Consider the following 25142-nt stretch of genomic DNA (forward strand, 5'->3'; position numbering starts at 1 on the left):
TAGCTAATCAGACTATTAGAAAATATCTGCAACAAGTACTCAAGAGCTATGAAGACAAAAGGAAACTAGCATCGTGGATTAGATTAACATCTGAGGTTAGGAAAAATAGACAGCTACCACATTTATTTAATAAAACACGGAAATCTGTAGACACCGTGGTTGAAGTAAAAATCACACAATGTTGGAGAAACTCAGCAAGTAAAACAGCATCCTTTATTTCTTCTTTGGCTTGGCTTCGCGGACGAAGATTTATGGAGGGGTAAATGTCCACGTCAGCTGCAGGCTCGTTTGTGGCTGACAAGTCCGATGCGGGACAGGCAGACACGGTTGCAGCGTGTCTGGTTGGTTGGGGTTGGGTGTTTCCTCCTTTGTCTTTTGTCAGTGAGGTGGGCTCTGCGGTCTTCTTCAAAGGAGGTTGCTGCCCGCCGAACTATGAGGCGCCAAGATGCACGGTTTGAGGCGATATCAGCCCACTGGCGGTGGTCAATGTGGCAGGCACCAAGAGATTTCTTTAGGCAGTTCTTGTACCTCTTCTTTGGTGCACCTCTGACACGATGGCCAGTGGAGAGCTCGCCATATAACACGATCTTGGGGAGGCGATGGTCTTCCATTCTGGAGACGTGACCTACCCAGCGCAATTTGATCTTCAACAGCGTGGATTCGATGCTGTCGGCCTCTGCCATCTCGAGTACTTCGATGTTAGGGATGAAGTCGCTCCAATGAATGTTGAGAATGGGCGGAGACAACGCTGGTGGAAGCGTTCTAGGAGCCGTAGGTGATGCCTGTAGAGGACCCATGATTCGGAGACGAACAGGAGTGTGGGTATGACAACGGCTCTGTATACGCGCATCTTTGTGTGGTTTTTCAGTTGGTTGTTTTTCCAGACTCTTTTGTGTAGTCTTCCAAAGGCGCTATTTGCCTTGGCGAGTCTGTTGTCTATCTCGTTGTCGATCCTTGCATCCGATGAAATGGTGCAGCCGAGATAGGTAAACTGGTTGACCGTTTTGAGTTTTGTGTGCCTGATGGAGATGTGGGGGGGACTGGTAGTCATGGTGGGGAGCTGGCTGATGGAGGACCTCAGTTTTCTTCAGGCTGACTTCCAGGCCAAACATTTTGGCAGTTTCCACAAAACAGGTCGTCAAGCGCTGAAGAGCTGGCTCTGAATGGGCAACTAAAGCGACATCGTCTGCAAAGAGTAGTTCACGGACAAGTTGCTTTTGTGTCTTGGTGTGAGCTTTCAGGTGCCTCAGATTGAAGAGGCTGCCATCCGTGCGGTACCGGATGTAAACAGCATCTTCATTGTTGAGGTCTTTCATGGCTTGGTTCAGCATCATGCTGAAGAAGATTGAAAAGAGGGTTGGTGCGAGAACGCAGCCTTGCTTCACGCCATTGTTTATGGAGAAGGGTTCAGAGAGCTTATTGCTGTATCTGACCCGACCTTGTTGGTTTTCATGCAGTTGGATAACCATGTTGAGGAACTTTGGGGGGCATCCGAGGCACTCTAGTATTTGCCAAAGCCCTTTCCTGCTCACGGTGTCGAAGGCTTTGGTGAGGTCAACAAAGGTGATGTAGAGTCCTTTGTTTTGTTCTCTGCACTTTTCTTGGAGCTGTCTGAGGGCAAAGACCATGTCAGTAGTTCCTCTGAGCGCACTGTGATTCTGGGAGAACATTCTCGGTGACACTAGGTATTATTCTATTTAGGAGAATCCTAGCGAAGATTTTGCCTGCAATGGAGAGCAGCGTGATTCCCCTGTAGTTTGAGCTGATTTCTTGCCTTTGTTTTTGTACAAGGTGATGATGATGGCATCACGAAGGTCCTGAGGCAGTTTTCCTTGGTCCCAGCAAAGCTTGAAAAACTCATGCAGTTTGGCATGCAGAGTTTTGCCGCCAGCCTTCCAGACCTCTGGGGGGGATTCCATCCATACCTGCTGCTTTGCCACTTTTCAGTTGTTCAATTGCCTTATATGTCTCTTCCCGGGTGAGGACCTCATCCAGTTCTAGCCTTAGGGGGTGTTGAGGGAGCTGGAGCAGGGCGGAATCTTGGACTTAGCAGTTGGCACTGAAAAGAGATTGGAAGTGTTCTGACCATCGGTTGAGGATGGAGATCTTGTCGCTGAGGAGGACTTTGCCATCTGAGCTGTGCAGCGGTCTTTGGACTTGGGGTGAGGGGCCATACACAGCCTTTAGAGCCTCGTAAAAACCCCTTTGCTAAATAAAGGCCGCTTTTGTGTGTTTTTAACCACATTTATTTAATTTACTGGTGAAACCTCTAATAAACATTTCACTGTCATCAACAAATTTGTCTCCTATTTGCTGAGGACAATGAGCTTATAGCAACATCGGAGAGAGATACGCAGAAACTAATTGATAAAGTGCACATGACTTGCAAAATATTAAACATGTGCTAATAATGACCATGTTTGCATTAATCTCCCGCCATCGCCCCCCCCGCCCGCCATCGCCCCCCCCGCCCGCCATCGCCCCCCCCGCCCGCCATCGCCCCCCCCGCCCGCCATCGCCCCCCCCGCCCGCCATCGCCCCCCCCGCCCGCCATCGCCCCCCCCGCCCGCCATCGCCCCCCCCGCCCGCCATCGCCCCCCCGCCCGCCATCGCCCCCCCCGCCCGCCATCGCCCCCCCCGCCCGCCCCGCCATCTCCCCCCCCGCCCGCCCCGCCATCTCCCCCCCCTAACAGGGTCATCAAGCTTGCAGATGACACAACAGTATTTGGCCTCATCAGGAAAAATGATCAGCAACAGAGAAAAGGTGGAAAATCTCCGATAAGAAAAACCAGAGTCTCAACGTGGACAAGACGAAGGAGACGATTGTGGACTTCAGTCAGACCAGGAACACCTTGGTGTTCAATTAATTAGTGACCTATTGTGGACATTCAACATCTCCTCACTTGTCATGAAGGGCAACAGTGCTGCACTTCCTGAGAAGACTGAAGCAGGAAAGGCTACTAAGCTCTATCTAGAGTGTCCTGGCCCTCTGCATCAGTGTGGTACAGTTGCTTCAGAAAAATGGATCAGAGGTCAATCCACAGAACCATAAGAGCAGCAGACAGGATCACTGTAGTCTCCCTCATCTCAACCCCTCATCGACATGATTTACCAGGATCATTGCCTGAAGAGGGCAAGCAAAATCATTGATGTCCCCTTCTAACCCTCATACAGCATCTTTCAAGTGCTCCCATCAAAGAAGAGATGCAGGAGTATTAGAGCCAGCACTACCAGGCTGAAGAAGAGCTTCGTCCCATGGGCAGTGAGAATGCTGAATGACCAAAAAGGAACTGCTCACATTAACCGTCCCAGTCTCTCATATTCACAAAATAATATTTATTTATTTGTATATATTAATACTTATCCTGCATGTGCTTTATTTGTCTATATATGTATGTTATATCTGGCTGTGTGTCTTTGCACCATGGATTAGAGAATGCTGTTTTGTGGGGTTGCACTTGTGCAATCAAATGACTAAAATAAACTTGACTTGAACTATGAATTTAACAGAAGTGGTCGCATCACATTTCCTTTACACATAATGGAATGTGAAAGAAGCACAAACAAAATTTGATGAGGCTCAGAAATTAAAGTTTTACTACTTTTCTCTTTCTGTACTTGATTTGATGTTAAGTATTCTGATCAAACATTTTCATTTATACTCTGTGTCCAATGTGATTGGTTAAGGAGATAAACAACTTCATATCCTGTAGAACACAAGTCATAAGACCCTTGAAGAATTGCAGCTCCTAGTGAAGAAAATTTAAATTCCACAATTGCCTCTGGGAAAGTACCTTCATCCAGTACAGAAATCAAAATCTGGCTCATTGAGTCCTACATGGCAGATTGTCAACATAGCAGTATTTGCATGCCAGTTTAAATGCTACAAGGTCTCAAGCATAAACCAAGCATTCTTATACTCCCAAAATGTAATAGAGTTTTCATATGGCTAATAATTACCAGTATTACTTTACATAGAACATTTGGCATCAGTTTCATCATTTTGTACAATCCAGCTGGCCAGAAAAATAAAATTATCGATTTGATGTTGTACTCAAAATGTTTCTACTTTCATTACATGGATTTACTCAGATAAATGTCATAGATAATGTAATTGATATTTTTGTTTTTCTCACTGGGGCCCCAGTTTCAGTACTCCCTTCAAATTCGCCTAGTTTATTTGAATACAATTTATTATACTGCTGAGTAATATTTAAAAACCTAATAAATACTATTTTCTGGGGGGGGGGGGGGGGGGGGGGGGAGGGGAAATGGTGCAGCACTTCCCACTGGCCATGCAAGTTTCACACTACCCCAACCTAAATGTAAATATTAGGTTGTTCATTGGTGGTGGATCCAAGAACAGGATCTTCTTAAACATGTGAGTACCTTCACGACATCCTGCAGTGGCTCACCACCATGCTCCCAGCTTTTGCTATATTGACGACAAATCTGCAAGACTTTCAGTATTTATCTGTAGCATCACTTTAAATGCAGAATTATCATACGTGAAATGCCCACTGCAAAGTCCAAAGATGCAAAAACCGCAAGTAAAAATTAACTAGTACAATTCAGAATCAGAATTTACTGTCATGAACAAGTGATGAAATTTGGATTTTTGCGGCTGCATCATAGTGCATTCATATTATAATCATCTTGCAACATTAGGATGGAAAAATATATCATAATGCACAAAAAGTAGAGCAATTCAGTTGCTATTGGCATTTCTAACCCATTCAATTAACATTCTGGGGCGGTGCACATCTCGGGCCGAACCGGCCCGCGGGGCAGCTGCAAGAAGATGGCGCCGTCGGGGCCCACTGATTACCTCACAGCTCGCGCCCCAGCAACAGGATGACATCACCCCCGCGTCGGCCTTGAAGGGGCGCGCGCGACCTTCAAATAAATCAGTTCCACTGAAACCCCACCGAGCCTTGTGGTGAGTCTCTGCTTGTGTAGCTTCATTAATAGACTGTACAAATTCAATGGAATGAAATGTTAGAGCAATCAAGGACAGCACATTGCAAGAGAACGGGAATGCATATCAAAGACCGTCTGAAGTTAAAATAACATTGGCAACTGAAGGGTGCATACATACCGAAATCCCAGAACAGCTTCTGCCAAAGTCATTTTATCTTCATTACTTCCTCTAGTGACTCTCTTTTTCTTTCCCATTTTCACTTCAGGGCGTGCTAGATTTTCAAAATAGTCGCATCAATTGATAAACTTCTACAAGTCATGAATGGTTCAAACTTGTCATTCAGAAATAAATCTGCTCATCCATCTATTTCTAGCCACTTCTTTGCCAAGGACAATTGGAAATCCCGTGTACTCTCTCCAGGCATTTCAATTACATCCCATATTCCTAAAAAAAAGACAACTCTGGCCCCTACAACCTGTTCTGATGTATATACAACGTTCTAGTCCTTGTAACCCAGCGCAATCAAACCTTTCCTGTAATGTAAGGTAATTACCAAAACGACACGCCGTGCTCAAGTCCTGTCAGAAAACCCCACACCGGTGTTCTCCACCTCTCCTCACAAAACATTTCAAGCCCCTGCTAAACAGCACATCCCCTCTGAGCGATCTCTGGACAAGATTCTTCTATACTTTCACGCTTCCATGACTTCTATTCCCTTGTGAGTGATTTGCTTGACTTCTGCGGTTAAATGTCCGTTGCACTTTCTTTTTGGTGCTCAGCTCGTCTCTGGAGGGCAAGCGCTGTCAACAGGCCGGCTGCAACTTCTTCTTTGGGCTTCCTCCATTTAAATCTCATCAATTCAAGGGCGCCTCAGAATGCAGAATGCAAAAGGACGCCATCCATTCCCCCCCACCCCGCCCCCCGCCCCGCCTCCTACCAACGGGGGGGGGGGGGGGGAAAGGAACCCAACATGCTCCAAAACAGCGGGAATACAACGTCCATCGAACCTCCTGGTGATCTAGCGTCTGAAACCGACCGTTCTTCTGCGACCCGTGTCCATTCTCAACAGCTGCGCCTCCGTTTATTTGCAGCCGCAGCCCGATGCGGTCACCAGGGGCAACGCACAAGTCGCAATCTGATTGGTCTACGGATCTCATGCCCAGAAAAACCATCCGGGGGGGCAACAGTGCCCCCAAGCGGTCACGACATGATCATCCGTTATCTTTTTTAAAAAACACAACACAGATAAGTAACATATATAACAATAAACATGAACTATATATATATATATAAGAAAAAAAGAAAGAAAAAAAAAAGAACCCCCCCCCCTTTCAGCCAACTCTCCTAAGGAGAGCCATAAAGAGAGAAAAAAATAAAGAAAAATTAAGCATACATATTAAGATCTAATTAATGTAAATCAAAATGTAAATATTCTGAATATAACAACCACTTATTAATAAAAAATGATAATTATCACGTGAAACATATGTGATTTTTTCCATTATTAAGCAATATTTAATCTAGTTCTTCTTTGGCTTGGCTTCGCGGACGAAGATTTATGGAGGGGGTAAAAAGTCCACGTCAGCTGCAGGCTCGTTTGTGGCTGACAAGTCCGATGCGGGACAGGCAGACACGATTGCAGCGGTTGCAGGGGAAAATTGGTTGGTTGGGGTTGGGTGTTTGGGTTTTTCCTCCTTTGCCTTTTGTCAGTGAGGTGGGCTCTGCGGTTTTCTTCAAAGGAGGTTGCTGCCCGCCAAACTGTGAGGCGCCAAGATGCACGGTTTGAGGCGTTATCAGCCCACTGGCGGTGGTCAATGTGGCAGGCACCAAGAGATTTCTTTAGGCAGTCCTTGTACCTTTTCTTTGGTGCACCTCTGTCACAGTGGCCAGTGGAGAGCTCGCCATATAACACGATCTTGGGAAGGCGATGGTCCTCCATTCTGGAGACGTGACCCATCCAGCGCAGCTGGATCTTCAGCAGCGTGGACTCGATGCTGTCGACCTCTGCCATCTCGAGTACTTCGACGTTAGGGATGAAAGCGCTCCAATGGATGTTGAGGATGGAGCGGAGACAACGCTGGTGGAAGCGTTCCAGGAGCCGTAGGTGGTGCCGGTAGAGGACCCATGATTCGGAGCCGAACAGGAGTGTGGGTATGACAACGGCTCTGTATACGCTTATCTTTGTGAGGTTTTTCAGTTGGTTGTTTTTCCAGACTCTTTTGTGTAGTCTTCCAAAGGCGCTATTTGCCTTGGCGAGTCTGTTGTCTATCTCATTGTCGATCCTTGCATCTGATGAAATGGTGCAGCCGAGATAGGTAAACTGGTTGACCGTTTTGAGTTTTGTGTGCCCGATGGAGATGTGGGGGGGGCTGGTAGTCATGGTGGGGAGCTGGCTGATGGAGGACCTCAGTTTTCTTCAGGCTGACTTCCAGGCCAAACATTTTGGCAGTTTCCGCAAAGCAGGACGTCAAGCGCTGAAGAGCTGGCTCTGAATGGGCAACTAAAGCGGCATCGTCTGCAAAGAGTAGTTCACGGACAAGTTTCTCTTGTGTCTTGGTGTGAGCTTGCAGGCGCCTCAGATTGAAGAGACTGCCATCCGTGCGGTACCAGATGTAAACAGCGTCTTCATTGTTGAGGTCTTTCATGGCTTGGTTCAGCATCATGCTGAAGAAGATTGAAAAGAGGGTTGGTGCGAGAACACAGCCTTGCTTCACGCCATTGTTAATGGAGAAGGGTTCAGAGAGCTCATTGCTGTATCTGACCCGACCTTGTTGGTTTTCGTGCAGTTGGATAATCATGTTGAGGAACTTTGGGGGACATCCGATGCGCTCTAGTATTTGCCAAAGCCCTTTCCTGCTCACGGTGTCGAAGGCTTTGGTGAGGTCAACAAAGGTGATGTAGAGTCCTTTGTTAATCTCGTTATGCCATCTATTAATATCAATCATATTTGTATCTTTCCACGGACTAGCAATACATTTTTTTCGCTACGGATATAATATACAAAAGCAAGTTGGAACTTATCTAATCCCAGACCTTTCAGAGGTTGCAAACTACCCAATAAAAATACTGTCGGATCTAAAGGTATTTTAATCTTATACAGGTATTCCAGAAACAATTGTACTTTCTTCCAAAAAGATTGTATATATATACATGACCAAACCACGTGAAAAGAAGTTCCAACAGCGTTACCACATCTAAAACACAAATCTGATTCCTGAAAACCATATTTTAAAAATTTTTCAGGTGTTAAGTATAATTGATGTAAAAAATTATACTTAATCATTGCATAACGTGCATTTATCAGTTTAGTTACACTATCATAACAAATATCTGACCAATCATCCTCAGAAAAAATAAAACCAATTTCCGCTTCCCATTTACCTTTAGATTTATCCCAACCCTTTTTATCCATACCATCCTGTAATATTTGATACATAACTGAAATATAACCCTTCTCTGGTACCTTCATAAGAAAAGTCTCAAATTTAGTCATTTCAGGTAAAATCATATCTCTACCAAACACATGCTTAACCAAGGATCGAATTTGATAATAAAGAAACAATACCATAACTGTCCCTCATCTGATCAAAAGATAAAAATTTACCTTCTTTAAAACAATCTCACAAATTTTCCACACCTTTAAATCTCCAATATAATAAACTTCGATTCTGTATTGAGAAAGAAATAAAATGATTATTATACAACGGAGTCAAGACCGACAATTCACCACTAGAACCTATCATTTTCTTTTTCTTTTTCCATAGCTTCATTAAATGTTTTAATATAGTCACATTATGTTGCTGTAACAAATTTACATTCCATCTAAACAAAAATTGATGTATTTCAAATTCAGAAATATTTGCCATCTCAATTTTGGCCTAACTAGGGGGCCGTTCCAAATCCATCAATGAACTGATCATCTGTTATCTTGATGAAGGCCCAAGCCCGAATCGTTGGTTATGTGTCATTTTCCTTTCTCTTTATAAAAGTGCACTCTTTGATCTTCTGTTCTCCAGCATTGTGTTTTTGCATTAACCATGATGTCTGCAGACTTTCGTGTTTTACCCCCCCCCCCCCTTTTATTTTCTGTAGATGCTTCGTGACCTGCTGGGTTTCTCTATGAGATCTCATTTGCATTTTGCACTGGACCCCCAACATTTGCAGACACTCTTGTTCAACACTATAGAACACCTCGCACGATCATTAGGAATCGTTTCTGTCATTCCTAAACCATCAAAAAAACAGTTCAAGATGAACAATTTTTTTCCCCCAATTAAATATGACCAAGGGCGACCCCATTGGCTTTGGTTCCCTGGGACTGATTCCACGACTCTGACTGAGTTTCATATTTGTCCTCAGATGAATTTCTGACCATTTATCTTTTTGTTTCCATCACCATCTATTTCCCCTCCAGGTGTCAATGGCAGCTAACAGGGCATGTATATTTACCCACTTCAGTTACAATACATTTTAATATATATGGGCATCTCATATGCAAATAAGATTAATCTGAATTAATAAGTTAAAAGAAACATTTTGTTCAGTGTTTTAAAAAGATGTGTTATTGATTTTAAGTATTTATTATTGTGTTGGGGTAACTGTTGTGAAGTGTTAAAGCCAAGTATTGTGCATTTTACCATGATTATTTTAATTAATTATGCAATAAATAGATTATGATATTGGAGGTTTACACAGAGTGTCTACTCCAGCAATCTTCACACACAACGCTTAATGAAACTTTTAGCAAACCTTACAACAGTGAGCTCCTTTTTTGAATATTTTATCTAATTTTTTCCATACAACAAATTAAAAATTGCATACATAATCGTATTTATCCCCCAGGGACACACACACACACACACACACACACCCCCACCTCCCAGACCTCCCTCCATCAAAATAACCAATCTAAAAAAAAGTACAATATCGGAAAAAAATGGGTAGGATAGTGATTCCTAAAGTGGGCACTGCTGCCCTCCTGTGGACAGTGGAAAGATCCAAGGGAGTGAGGGAAAAGGGAGCGGTATAAACAATCCATCGTTATTCAGTTTGCTGCAAAGTAATTTTCTCAACAATGAAGACGGTGTTTACATCCGGTACCGCACGGATGGCAGTCTCTTCAATCTGAGGTGCCTGCAAGCTCACACCAAGACACAAGAGAAACTTGTCCGTGAACTACTCTTTGCAGACGATGCCGCTTTAGTTGCCCATTCAGAGGCAGCCCTCCAGCGCATGATGTCGTGTTTTGGGGAAACTGCCAAAATGTTTGGCCTGGAAGTCAGCCTGAAGAAGACTGAGGTCCTCCATCAGCCAGCTCCCCACCATGACCACCAGTCCCCCCACATCTCCATCGGGCACACAAAACTCAAAACAGTCAACCAGTTTACCTACCTCGGCTGCACCATTTCATCTGATGCAAGGATCGACAAAGAGATAGACAACAGACTCGCCAAGGCAAATAGCGCCTTTGGAAGACTGCACAAAAGAGTCTGGAAAAACAACCACCTGAAGAAACACACAAAGATCAGCGTGTACAGAGCCGTTGTCATACACACACTCCTGTTCGGCTCTGAATCATGGGTCCTCTACAGGCATCACCTACGGCTCCTAGAACGCTTCCACCAGCGCTATTTCCACTCCATCCTCATCATTCATTGGAATGACTTCATCACAAACATCGAAGTACTCGAACTGGCAGAGTCCGCAAGCATCAATTCCATGCTGTTGAAGATCAAACTGTGCTGGGTAGGTCACGTCTCCAGAATGGAGGACCATCGCCTCCCCAAGATCGTGTTATATGGCGAGCTCTCCACTGGCCATCGTGTCAGAGGTGCACCAAAGAAGAGGTACAAGGACTGCCTAAAGAAATCTCTTGGTGCCTGCCACATTGACCACCACCTCACCTCAAACCGTGCATCTTGGCGCCTCACAGTTCGGCGGGCAGCAACCTCCTTTGAAGAAGACCGCAGAGCCCATCTCACTGACAAAAGACAAAGGAGGAAAACCCAACACCCAACCCCAACCAACCAATTTTCCCTTCCAACCACTGCAACCGTGCCTGCCTGTCCCGCATTGGACTTGTTCGTCACCAACGAGGCTGCAGCAGACATGGACATACCCCTCCATAAATCTTCGTCCACGAAGCCAAGCCATAGAAAGAAAGAATTTTCTGGCAGACTCAAGGTGGCAGTAGTGAGCAAAATAAATGGCGAGCATTCTTGTGAGAGCTGGTCTCAGTGGCCACCATGTTGTACTGGTGTCATTACCGCCCCCTCTGTGCCGCCACCAATCCCCCTCTCAGAGCCACCACCATCCCCTCTCAGCACCGCCACCATCCCCTATCAGTGCCACCATTACACCCCTCTCATCGCCACCAATAACTGCCCTCTCAGTGCCGCTACCATCCCTTCTCATCACCACCAATAACTCCCGTCTCAGCACTGCTACCAACCCCTCTCAAAGCCACCACTAACCCCCCTCTCAGCGCCACCACTATTCCCCTCAATTCGGCCACAAACCCCCCCCCCCCTCCATCAGCACCGTCTCTAAACACCCACCCTGCTCAGAGCTGCCACAAACCTACCCCCAGTGCCATTGAAGGTGGGTGGTGGGTGGTGCCAAGGGGAGGCCAAGGGGGCGACAGCCTGAAAAAGTTTGGGAACCATTGCCTTTGGACAAGACCAAGACCAGCAAACTCTTGAATCAGAATCAGGATTTATTGTCATAAAGAAATCATGAAATTTGGTGTTTTGTGGCAGCGTCATAGGGCAAACATACACATTATAACCATCTTACAACATTATTCTAAAAAAAGTAACAAAAATATGCACGAAAAATAAAGCAGTGTCTTTGGTTCATTGATTATTCAGGAATCTGATGGCAATGGGGAAGAAGCTGTCCTCATGCCATTGAGTGCTCATCTTTAGGCTCCTGTATCTTTCCCCTAATGGTAGCAGAGTGGAGCAGACATAGCCTGGATAGTGGGGGTCTTTGAGGATAGAGGCTGCTTTTTTAAGTCACCGCCTCATGTAGACGTCCTCGATGGAGTGAAGTCTGATACCTGTGATGACGCAGACAGAGTTAACAACCCTCTGGAGTTCATTCTTGTCCTGAGAGTTGGCACCTCCATACCAGGCAGTGATGCAACCAGCCAGAATGCTCTTCGCGGTACATCTGTATATGTTTATGAGAATCTTCGGTGAGATACCGAATCTCCTCAGACACCTCACAAAGTATAGCCGTTGGCAAGTCTTCATTGTGTTTGCATCAATGTGGAGGCTCCAGGACAGATCCTCGGAGATGTTGACACCCAGGAATTTGAAGTTCTTGACCCTCGCTACTACAGAGCCCTCAATGAGGACTGGGTTATGTTCCCCTGACTTGCTCCTGAAGTCCACAATCATCTCCTTGGTTTTGCTGTATAAGTACCGCGCGCTAACCGATTGCGCCACTGGAGCTCTATCTCCTTGGTTTTGCTGATGTTGAGTGCAAGGTTGTTGTCATTTCACCATTCAATGAGCTGATCCATCTCCCTCCTGTTTGCTTCCTCATTGCCGTTTGTGATTCTGCAAACAACTGTGATGTCATTGGTAAATTTGTAGATGGCATTGAAATTGTTCCTGGTCACACAGTCGTGGATGTATAACGAGTAGAGCAGTGGGCTAAGAATGCATCCTTGGGATGTGCCTGTGTTGATGATCAATGAAGAGGAGGCGTTGTTTCCAATTTGTACTGGCTGTGGTTTTCCAATGAGAAAGTCAAAGATCCAGTTGCAGATTGGGGTACTGAAGCCTATAGTTTGTAATTATTTGACTTGACCAGCACTGAGGGAATAATGGTATCAAAGGCTGAGCTGTAGTCTATGAAAAGGAGCGTATTTATGAATTGCTGTTTTTGAGGTGCTCTCGAGCTGAGTGGAGAGCCAGCGATATTGCATCTGCTGTGGAGCGATTGTGACAATAGGCGAATTGCAGTGGGTCCAGATCTTTACTTAAGTACATGTTAATTCTGGTCATGACCAGCCTCTCAAAGCATTACATCACAGTAGAAGTTAGTGCTACTGGGTGGTAGTTGTTGAGGAAACCCACACTACTTTTCTTGGGTACCTGGATGATTGATGCCCTTTTGAAGCTGGTGAAAACCTCTGACTGCCTCATTGAGAGGTTGAAAATGTCCATGAACACTCCAGCTAGGTGGTTGGTGCAGATTTTCAGTGCCCTGCCACGTACGCTGTCAGGGCCTGCCACCTTGCGAGGGTTCACCCTCTTAAATGATATTCTGACGTCGCCCTCAGAGACAGATATCACAGGGTCCTCAGCCTATGTAGGGATTCTAGTAGGCATTGTTTGGTTCTTCTTCTCAAAGTGGACATAGAAGGTGTTCAGTTCATCGGGTAATGAAGCAACGCAGCCATCTATGGTGCTCGCCCTCGCTTTGTGGGCTGTAATGGCCTGCACTCCCTGCCATAGCTGGCCTGTATCTGTCTCTGTTTCTAGTTTCCTCCAGAATTGCCATTTTGCTTCAGAGATGATCTTCCAGCCTTAAACGCCCTTGATCTTGTTCTCTGCAGATTTTGGATTCTCTGATACATCCAGCAAAATGAAGAAAATTGTTTAATTCATTGTGCTGCATTGATGTACATTTCATGCTCCATTGTGGTGATTTAAATAAATGTAACAAAATGAAAAGCCAGAAATGTTTAATCAAGAGATAACTAGCTATAACTTAAAATTAAAACAGCACAATTGTTTCAATTTCTACTTTGTTTCTGGTTTCAAAACACAATAGCCAATTACAGGTGAAAGATAAGGTTCTCTACTCAAAATAGCTCAAAGAATAATTTTAGTGAATCTACACTTCACTTAATTTAATTAATACAGTATTCTTTGCCAAGATTTAACTCATTAGATATAAACAAGCTTTTAATCTATTTGAAAAATTGAATATGATTATATGATCACCCTTAGTGACCAGGTTTTGTCAGTAAGACTGGTGCAGCTATTTGGAAGGATAATATTTCTTATAATCTTTTGTGAAATGCGAAAACCATGCTTTTGATACATAATGATTGAACATTGTTGCTTACAGATCATAAAAGTGCCTGAAACACAGAACATTACAGCACATAAAAAAATAGTCTGTGCCGAACTATTATTCTGCTTAGTCCCACTAACTTGTACCTCTTCCATTTCCTTCCATACCCCTCTCATCCATATTCCTGCTGAAGATTTTCTTAAATGTTAAAATTCACCACTTCAGCTGACAGCTCGTTCCATGCTCCCTTCATTCCCTGTGTGAACAAATTCCCCCTAATATTCACTGTAAATTTCTCCACTTTCACCCCTAACCCATCTCATCTAAAGACGGTGGAAAAAGCCAACTTGCATTTACTCTATTTATACCCCTTCCTACTTTCATTTAAAGAAGGATCCTGACCCAAAATGTTGACTGACCATCCATGGATACTGTCTGGATCGTTAAGTCCCTCAGCTTTCTTTGTTCACTGTGCCCATTGTAATTTTGAATACCTCTATCAAATCTCCCCTCATTCTTCTGCATTCCAGGGAATAAAGTCCTAATCTGTTTTACCTTTCCCTGTAACTCAGTTCCTGAAGTCCAGACAACATCCTAGTAAATCTTCTCTGCACTCTTTCTATCTTATTGATATCTTTCCTGTACTTGGGTGACCAAAACTGCACACAATACTCCAAATTTGACCTCACCAATATCTTATACAACTTTACCATAACATCCCAACTCCTATACTCAATACTTTAATTTATGAAGGCCAATGTGCCAACAGTTCTCTTTACGACCCTATTTACCTGTGACACCACTTTCAGGGAATTATATATCTGCACTCCCAGAACCCTCAGTTCTACTACTCTCCTCAGTGCCCTACAGTTATCGCCTATGCCCTACCTTGATTTGTTCTTCCAAAATGCAACACCATACACTTGCCTGCATTAAATTCCATCTGCCATTTTGCAGTCCACTTTTACAGCAGATCCAGAGCCCTTTGCAAGCCTTAAAATCCTTTCTCACTGTCCACTACACCTCCAGTCTTTGTGTCTTCTGCAAACTTGCCGATCCAATTTACCACATTATAATCTAGATCATTGATATTGATGACAAACAACAATGGCACCAGCACCAATCCCTGAGGTACACCTCAAGTCACAGGCCTCCAGTCAGAGAGGCAATCATCCATCACTACTCTCTGACTTCTCCCATTAAGCCAATGTTGTTATATGTGAATTATGGAGAAACACGTGGTATCCCTGCCTGTCTGAAATATTGTGGATTGTGGGTGGTCATATGTCATCCTTGTCTGAAAATTATTCAGAAGTCACATCACCTGTCAATCAAGGTTGAAATCTGGCCACACCTTGCCATTGGCTCCTTAAAATTACTTAGGGTCATCATTGGTTAGATGCCCAGCTCAGAACTGTATAAAACATTGATGCATAGCACATTTGCGTCATGGTCCAAGCCCTGACAGAGCTCCACACTACTGTAGACATAGCTGGAAGTGTGGCAGGTAAGGTGTGCACCACACTTAAGCTGAGCCTGTACTGTGATAGATCAGTACTTGCAGTGAGCCGCACCTCCGTTGGTACAGGGAATCAGGAGTGTGTCTGAAATTTCCTGTCTGTAGAGTGTATACATGTATATGAGCGTATAGATTAGAGGCGACCACTGATATCGGAGTCTAACCGTGGTCTGATGTGAATTACTATATTGTCGTTTAATAATACAGTATAGTAATTGAGTATCATTTGACATTCTCCCCTGTTTGTCTCCTGTGTGTTCATTAAAGTTATCTGTGATTGTAATACTTGTGTCCACTCATCTCTCTGTGAACCAACCAAACCTGATACCTTCCAAACACAACAATTGGCACTGCAAGCAGGGTTCAAAGAGTATCGGCTGGACACTCATGGAGTACTAACCATGTGGGAGGTTGTGCTAATGAGTGTGTTTGCGGGTGTCCTGTCAGGTGCATGCATTATTCTGTACCTGCTCACCAATGGGAGTAGAAGGAGATGACCCACAGCTAGTAAAGGAACCCCAAGGTCAGAATATAAAATCCCCGGGTGGACCAACAACTGTCAGGGGTTCAACCATTCAGCAGTGTGGTTGGAAAGCTCCACCATGTTGGTCGACTGGATTGATGGGTTGGACCCCCATGGAGAGAAGATAGGCACCATCTGGCCTCCCTCCTGGAGGAACTGGGGTTTACCAAGGCTAAGGGGAGTCATATGGGAGCTCAATGGTTACTCATATCCCTATTTAAGACCAGTGGGTTATCAAGTCTAGATTAAGTGATCAGAATACCCAGAAAGATAGGGAGATTGAATCCCTGCAACATCACTGTCGTCTACTAGACTATGCAGTCTACCCAAGTGTGAGTGACCATCTTAGAAATGAAAGTCATGGATACAACTTCCAAGCTGATTGAAACACAGCAGCTGCAAGCAGCTTGCAGGTCTGGCTGGCAGCTCGACCCAGGCAAAGTCCAAGCCATTGTCCAGTGAAGGGAGAGGATCAACACATGGTTGGAGGATGGGTATGTGTGGATGGGATGGTGATGACCATGAGGAAAATGAGTCCTATGACACATGGCCTCGGCACTGTGTGCCCAGGTCTGCCACAAAGGTGCTCTGCTGACCCTCCAAAACAGGAAGGTAGCCAAAATGGTGGGGGGGGGGGGGAACTCGGGTGGCACATAAGTATTCACCGTAAGACTCAGGACTACTCCACTAAGGAGCTAACCGGGCGAGGAGACCATTACCACTAATGGCCAGGCAAACGCCTAGCCATGCCGCTGCATGGCTATGGGACAAGGGTCCCCCAATGTCTGCCTCTCTCATTGGGAAATGAGCACCCTGGGCGGTCTGCTGAAGGAATCAATGATGGCAGCATCAGAGACATGCATATTCTCTGGAGAGAGCATTGAGGTAGCCCTGTGAAGGTGGAGTTTGCTGTGTGCTGCCCACTCTGACCTGGACTAGCCTCCCCTCCATCTATATTTTGAGCTGTACCAATCCCCCCACCCACTTCAAGCTGTTGTTCTTCTCGATGTGATGGTCTACGAAACGCACATCAAAACAGAATGCTGCAAACCCACCAGCTCCTTTAAGCAGAAAGGAGCTTTTGTTGCTTATTATGCCCCAAACTTTCAAGCAGACATATGACAGCTACTGCCATGGAAAGGTCATCATTGGACATTGGAGCTTAACAATAGCCACATCCTTTGTTATGCACATTCCAAGAACAGCTTTTGTAAAGGACCTTTTGCTTCTTTTTTTCTACACTCTGAGCTGTGGTAATAGTCATGGTTCTTAGACTGCAATGATGGGGAAAATCACAGAGAAAAAAATAACATTACTGCCCGTGTGGTCATTCACAGTGGGCACCTTTTTAGACTGCAAGTACCTGAGTGCAACAGTCTGGGTGGTTGGATGTGCAGTAGAGTGGATGACTGACAATAAATTTTTCTGGTATGATTTACACTGCAGGCTCCTCCAAAATGCTGTAGGAGTCTTGCAGGATAAATCGCGGTGCGGTAATTGACTCAAAATTCCTGCACATTCATTTTTACACTGCCCGTGTAGCAGCAAAATTCCTTGATTTGTGCCATTACATATCTGCAGTCTAAAAACCATAAATGACTCTCAGTACCCTCAGGAAAGTGGAGTTACAGATCACAATTACAATGTTACAGTTTATAAGTACAGTATTACAGATCAAATACTACCAAAGAAGTATTGTATATATTTTGTTTCCACTCGTCAATGACAGCGTCCCCACCAGCCCTCCCATTAACAAAAGCAAATACCTCATGGGGTGGGTGCTTCAGGAGCTTTTATTTAAAACTACTAATTTGGCCAACTTACAGTCCTGACTCCCCTTGGCTTTCATTACAGGGAATTAACACATGCATTTCAAGAAGTATTTTAGGAAAGGCAGAGAAGTTTAGAGTGTGGATTGCCATGTGGAATTATGACATTGTGGTCGTCAGTGATTATGACATTGTGGTTGCAGGAGGGGCAGGGCTGGCAGCTCAATGTTCTGGGCTTCCGTTTGAGATGTGATAGAATAGGGTGAATGAAAGGGGAAGGAGTGGCACTGCTTGTCAGGGAAAATATCACATTTGTGCTCAGGCAGGACAGCCCAGAGGGTTGTTCTACTCAGGATATATGGGTGGAGCTGAGGTATGGGAAAGGTACAACCACACTCATGGAGTTGTATTGAAGACTGCCCAATAGTTTGTGAGAAGTGGCGGAGGAAACATGCAGAGAGATATCAGACAGATGCAAGAAACATAAATGTTAGTAAGTGATCTTAACTTTCCACATATTGACTAGGACTCCCTTACTATAAAAGGGGTGGATGGCTTGGAGTTTGTCAAATGTGTTCAAGAAAGTTTTCTAAATCTATATATAGAGCAACCAACTTGAGAGAGTGCAATACTGGATCTCCTATAGGGAACGAGGCAGGAGAGGTGACAAAAGTTTGTGCAAGGGAACATTTTGGGTCCAGTTATCATAATGCCATTGGTTTCTTTCTCAATATTTTTATTAACATTGAAATTTCACATCCAAAAATGCAAAGCATATATGTTAAAATTCAAAAAGACACATTACACTTAAATCATATTTCATCCATATTTTAATCAAACAGATTATATTGTTTTGATATATTATTTTATTTTAAAAAAAGGAAATTCTAAATCCACTACCAAGAAAGAAGCTGTTTGGCCAAAAAAAAGACATAATTTTTACCAAAGTGATAAATTACCCCATTAGACAATAATTCTACCTTCATAACATATCAAAGATTATAAAACTAATTTAAAAAGAGTTTGAAAATTTAAATCAGAAATTGAGCATCTAATATTCTCTAGGTTTAAATATGACGTGACATCACATAGCAAATGATCATGATTAGGTGGGGTAACGTCCCTCCATCTGACCAACACCACTCACCTAGCCATAAGAGAAATAAAAGTTAATATGTTGTTAATGTTATGTCCTTCTCTCCAACAATACCAAATAAAGCAGTTGAGGGATTTGGTTTAACATTAACTTAAAAAGTGCAGAGAAAGTTTGAAATACTTTAATCCAATATTTCTCAAGACTGGAATGTCCAGAACATATGAATTAATGAGCCATCTCCATTGTTGCATTTCTCCCAATGAGGAGATACATCCACATAAAAACAAGATAGTTTGACTTTGGACATGTGAGCCCTATGTACCACTTTAAATTGTAGAAGTGGCGGGCACATAAAGAAGAGGTATTAACCAATTTGAAAATTACACTCCAAGTTTCTTCAGGACTTAAAAGCTGCAGGTCTTGTTCCCAGGCTTTTTAAATTTTATCTGAAGGAGGCTCTCTTATTCCCAACAGCACATCATAAATGTTACATATTGAACCATTATAGAAAGGTTATACATTATCAGTCTTCTTAGGAAATTTATGTAATTGACATCGTAAAAAAATATCTAATCAGTAGATAACGAAAAAATGAGTATTTGGTAGACCATATTTAATGGAAAGATGTACAAAAGAAGCAAGACTCCCTTTGACTAATAAATCTTTAAAACATTTTATACCCAATTTATACCATTCTTTGAAAGTTACATCAATCATGAAGGTTTAAAGAAATAATTAGAAACAATAGGACTAGAAAGAGAAAATCTCATTAAACCAAAATGTTTTCTAAATTGTATCCAGATCCTGAAAATATGTTTAACCACCATATTATTAGTTAATTTATTTAGAGCTATAGGAAGCAAGGATCCAAGAAGAGAAATGAAAGAAAACTTTGTAACAGAATTTGATTCCAGACATATCCATATTGAACAGTCTTCACAGTTATTATAATATAACCAAAACATAATGTTTCGTATATTGACTGCCCAATAATAAAACCTAAAGTTTGGTAAAGCTAAACCTCCATTCTTTTTAAGTTTTTGAAAATGGACTATATTGAGGTAAAGATGTTTATTCTTCCATATATAAGATAAGACTGAGTCAAGGGAATAAAAAAAAGACAGGAATAAACACAGGCAAAGCCTGAAAAAGGTATATAAATTTAGGTAAGCCATTAATTTCAAGTTAATTATGGAGAAGGTTGGGTCCGTGCTTGGATTGTGATTCTAAATTGGAGAAGGGCCAATTTTGAGGAAATGAGAAAGGATCTAAAATACATGGACTGCGATAAAGTTGTTTTCTGGAAAGGATGTTCTTGGTAAGTAAAGAACTTCAAAGGTGAAATTTTAAGAATACAGTTTGTATGTTCCTGTTAGGATTAAAAGCAAATTAAGCAGGCATAGGAAGACTTGGTTTTTGAGGGATATTGGGAATGTGGTTCAGAAGAAGGGAGAAGTGTAAAGAAGATATAAGCAACACAGAGAAAATAAGGTACTCGAGAAGTATTTAAAAAATGCAAGAAAAATCTCAAGAAAGAGATCAGGAAGGCTAAAAGAAGACATGAGGTTGCTGTGGCAGACAATGTGAAGGAAAGCCCAAAGGGTTTCTACGTGTATATTAAGAGCAAAAGGATAATAAGTGACTAAATAGGTCCACTTGAAGACCAGAATGGTTGGCTATGTATAGAGCCAGATGTGGGAGATCTTAATTTTTTTTTTTAAAATTAGTATTTAGTCAGGAAACCTGTACAGCATTGGTTCCCAATTGTTTCTGAAATATTGTGCTTGAGAAAAATTGCCAGACCCATTTCTTTTGCAGTTATGAAGTAGTGCACATAACAAGTCAATTAGGTACAATTAAAACAGTGGTTTTCAAACTTTTTTTCCCACTCACATACCACTTTAAGTAATCCCTATGCCATAGGTGCTCTGTGATCAGTAAAGGATTGCTTAAGGTGGTATGTGGGTAGAAAGCAATAGTTTGAAAACCACTATTTTAATCGTACCTAATTGACTTGTTATGTGCACAGTTGCATCTTCTTTCTTTGGCTTGGCTTCGCGGACGAAGATTTATGGAGGGGGTAAAAAGTCCACGTCAGCTGCAGACTCGTTTGTGGCTGACAAGTCCGATGCGGGACAGGCAGACACGATTGCAGCGGTTGCAGGGGAAAATTGGTTGGTTGGGGATGGGTGTTGGGTTTTTCCTCCTTTGCCTTTTGTCAGTGAGGTAGGCTCTGCGGTCTTCTTCAAAGGAGGTTGCTGCCCGCCAAACTGTGAGGCGCCAAGATGCACGGTTTGAGGCGATATCAGCCCACTGGCGGTGGTCAATGTGGCAGGCACCAAGAGATTTCTTTAGGCAGTCCTTGTACCTTTTCTTTGGTGCACCTCTGTCACGGTGGCCAGTGGAGAGCTCGCCATATAACACGATCTTGGGAAGGCGATGGTCCTCCATTCTGGAGACGTGACCCATCCAGCGCAGCTGGATCTTCAGCAGCGTGGACTCGATGCTGTCGACCTCTGCCATCTCGAGTACTTCGACGTTAGGGATGTAAGCGCTCCAATGGATGTTGAGGATGGAGCGGAGACAACGCTGGTGGAAGCGTTCTAGGAGCCGTAGGTGGTGCCGGTAGAGGACCCATGATTCGGAGCCGAACAGGAGTGTGGGTATGACAACGGCTCTGTATACGCTTATCTTTGTGAGGTTTTTCAGTTGGTTGTTTCAAGCTTTGTTGGGACCAAGGTAAACTGCCTCAGGATCTTCGTGATGCCACCATCATCACCCTGTACAAAAACAAAGGCGAGAAATCAGACTGCTCAAACTACAGGGGAATCACGTTGCTCTCCATTGCAGGCAAAATCTTCGCTAGGATTCTACTAAATAGAATAATACCTAGTGTCGCCGAGAATATTCTCCCAGAATCACAGTGCGGCTTTCGCGCAAACAGAGGAACTACTGACATGGTCTTTGCCCTCAGACAGCTCCAAGAAAAATGCAGAGAACAAAACAAAGGACTCTACATCACCTTTGTTGACCTCACCAAAGCCTTCGACACCGTGAGCAGGAAAGGGCTTTGGCAAATACTAGAGCGCATCGGATGTCCCCCAAAGTTCCTCAACATGATTATCCAACTGCACGAAAACCAACAAGGTCGGGTCAGATACAGCAATGAGCTCTCTGAACCCTTCTCCATTAACAATGGCGTGAAGCAAGGCTGTGTTCTGGCACCAACCCTCTTTTCAATCTTCTTCAGCATGATGCTGAACCAAGCCATGAAAGACCCCAACAATGAAGACGCTGTTTACATCCGGTACCGCACGGATGGCAGTCTCTTCAATCTGAGGCGCCTGCAAGCTCACACCAAGACACAAGAGAAACTTGTCCGTGAACTACTCTTTGCAGACGATGCCGCTTTAGTTGCCCATTCAGAGCCAGCTCTTCAGCGCTTGACGTCCTGCTTTGCGGAAACTGCTAAAATGTTTGGCCTGGAAGTCAGCCTGAAGAAAACTGAGGTCCTCCATCAGCCAGCTCCCCACCATGATTACCAGCCCCCCCACATCTCCATCGGGCACACAAAACTCAAAACGGTCAACCAGTTTACCTATCTCGGCTGCACCATTTCATCAGATGCAAGGATCGACAATGAGATAGACAACAGACTCGCCAAGGCAAATAGCGCCTTTGGAAGACTACACAAAAGAGTCTGGAAAAACAACCAACAGTTGCATAACTTCAAAGGAAATGGGCCAATGACAATTTTTCTCAAGCAAAATATTTTAGTAACAATTGGATCTATAGCAGTGATTCTCAACCTTCCCTTCCCACTCACATATCACCTTAAGCAATCCCTTACTAATCACAGAGCACTTATGGAATAAGGATCATTTAAAGTGGTTATGTGAGTGGAAAGAAAAAAGTTGAGAACCACTGCTGTACAGAGTCTAAGGAAGTAAGAAAAATAAGCAGTGAGGTCATGGAACCTATATAGATTAAAGAGGAGGTGCTTGCTGTCTTCAAACAAATAAGGATGGATAAATCCCCAGGGCTTGACAAAATATTCCCTCAGATTTTAATGGAGAGTAGTGTAGAAATTTCAGGGGCTCTGGCTGAAATAATTAAAATGTCCTTAGTCACAGGTGTGGTACCGGAGGATTGTAGGGTAGTTCATGTTGTTCTGTTGTTTAAAAAAAGGCCCCAAAAGTAACTCTGGAAATTATAGACTGGTGAGGCAGATATCAATAGTAGGTAAGTGTAGAGCTCGTCGAAAGAACCAAAGACTTGTTGATCCAAACCAAGGCTTTTATTAGCAAAAGACCGGAGCTCTTCACAGGTGGCCGACCAGTCCGGAATGATCCGACCTGGCTAGGGACACAACCCTTTAAGGCCCAGACAATAGGTGTGGCTTAGCTCTCAGCCAATCACTGTAAGCACAGTCTAGATACAGTAACTATATACACTATGTACATTGGTGATAGATCTGTACTATCACAGTAAGTTATTAGGGATCAGGCATACAAGTATTTGGATAGCCAGGGACTGATTAGTAACAGTCAACATGGTTTTGTGTGTGGTAGGTCATGTTTAACCAATCTTATAGAGTTTTTTGAGGAGGTTACCAGGAAGGTTGATGAAGGAAAGGCTGTGGATGTTGTCTACATGGAGTTTAGTTTGGCCTTTGACAAGGTCCAACATGGGAGGTTAGTCAGAAAGGTTCAGACGCTAGATATTCATGGGGAGGTAGTCAACTGGATTGGACGTTGGCTATACTGGAGAATCCAGAGAGAGGTAGTGGATGATTGGTTATCAGATTGGATGCCTGTGACTAGTGGTGTGCCTCAGGGATCAGTGCTGGTACCATTCTTGTTTGTCATTTATATCAATGATATGGATGATAATGTGATAAATTTTGGATCACAAATTTGCAGATGACACAAAGATTAGAGGTGTTGTGGACAGTGAGGAAGGCTTTCAAAGCTTACAGAGGGATCTGGACTAGCTGGAAAAATGGGCCAAAAAATTGCAGATGGAATTTAATCCAGACAAGTGTGAGGTGTTGCATTTTGGAAGGACAAATCAAGAAAGGATGTACACAATAAATGTAAGGGCACTGAGGAGTATGGTAGAACAGAGGGATCTGGGAGTGCAGAGGTTTCACAGGTAGACAGGGTTGTAAAGAGAGCATATTGGCCTTCATAAATCAAAGTATTGGGTATAGAAGTTGGGATGTTATGGTAAAAATACACAAGACACCCAGCAAGGCCAAATTTGGAATTGTGTACAATTTTGGTCACCTAACTACAGGAAAGCCATCAACAAGATTGAAAGAGTTTAGGCAAGATTTACTAGGATGTTGCCTGGACTTCATGAACTAAGTTACATGGAAAGGTTAAACAGGTTAGGATTTTATTCTCTGGAGCGTAGAAGAATGAGGGGAATGTTACGGAGTCCAGAGGACCCCAAAAACCAGCAGCAATAGATATGCACCACAACACAGGGTTACTTAAACAAAAGTAGTTTTTAATTATAATTGAACATGAAAACAGAATTAAATTTTAACTTATTACTTAACCTACTTACTTAACCTACCTAACCTACTTAATCCCCCTCTAATACTAAGCGCAGTTGTATGTTATGTATAATTAAGATTAGAAAAGTTCTTTGGATCACAGTCCAACCTCACTGGTTGCAGAAGTTCTTGTACTGTGCGCAGAACTTAGCATTAACAAAGTTCACTAGGCTTTGGTGTTTAACAGGAAATTGGTTACCACTCAGGAGGGTTCTTGCTGGTTTTCAGAGAGAGATTCCTTTTCCAGGACATCCACAACTGATTCCTTCTCAATCAATCTTGCTGACGAAACTTGCCCCCTTCAGGGTTCTCCAGATGATCCTCTTTCTTTCAGGTCACCTTTCACACCGTCAGTCTTCTCCTTTGACCAGGCAGCCTTCCAAAGTTTTCCAGCTTGTCCTTCTGGAACTGATTTCTGTGTCTCCTTCTCTCTCTGTTTCACACCCTCCCTCTCTGAGAGCAAAACTGTTCTGGCCTGCCTGCAAAGATCACATGCTCTTCCAGACAAGATGCTGAATGTGGCTACTTTGTTGCTCCTCTGCAAAAAGCATTCTGCAAAAGTCCTACAAAAATTATGCATTTTAAAATGTGTGTGTGCAAGCTACTCTAGCAATTCATCCCAAGCCACCTTGAAATACTCTGTCACAGGAGATTTGATAGAGGATTTACTGAAAATACAATCAATTTTTACTAAACTCACTTCTCCTTAAACCATGCT

General features: G+C 43.4%; 2 protein-coding genes across 5 annotated transcripts in view; one reads left to right on the forward strand and one right to left on the reverse strand.

Moving 5' to 3' along the window:
• Positions 1-6053, reverse strand: part of ccdc83 (coiled-coil domain containing 83) — a 68618-nt gene extending 62565 nt beyond the window's left edge. For 2 of the 4 annotated variants that reach the window (XM_069890957.1, XM_069890954.1), the window contains exons 1-2: positions 5929-6038; positions 5099-5192 (exon numbers count right to left, since the gene is read on the reverse strand). In XM_069890957.1, the coding sequence (XP_069747058.1) occupies positions 5099-5175 (77 nt within the window). In that variant the 5' untranslated portion in view covers positions 5176-5192; positions 5929-6038. Of the gene's footprint in view, positions 1-5098; positions 5193-5474; positions 5855-5928 lie in introns of those variants that run through there. The other 2 variants (XM_069890955.1, XM_069890956.1) reach the window with 2 other exon arrangements.
• The window catches only part of sytl2a (synaptotagmin-like 2a), a 146506-nt gene continuing 126280 nt past the window's right edge, over positions 4917-25142 (forward strand). The window contains exon 1 of the mRNA XM_069890948.1: positions 4917-4939. The gene's annotated coding sequence lies outside the window, so the exon portion shown is untranslated. The remainder of the gene's footprint in view (positions 4940-25142) is intronic.

This window comes from Narcine bancroftii, chromosome 7 (genome assembly GCF_036971445.1).
Source record: "Narcine bancroftii isolate sNarBan1 chromosome 7, sNarBan1.hap1, whole genome shotgun sequence".
NCBI lineage: Eukaryota > Metazoa > Chordata > Chondrichthyes > Torpediniformes > Narcinidae > Narcine > Narcine bancroftii.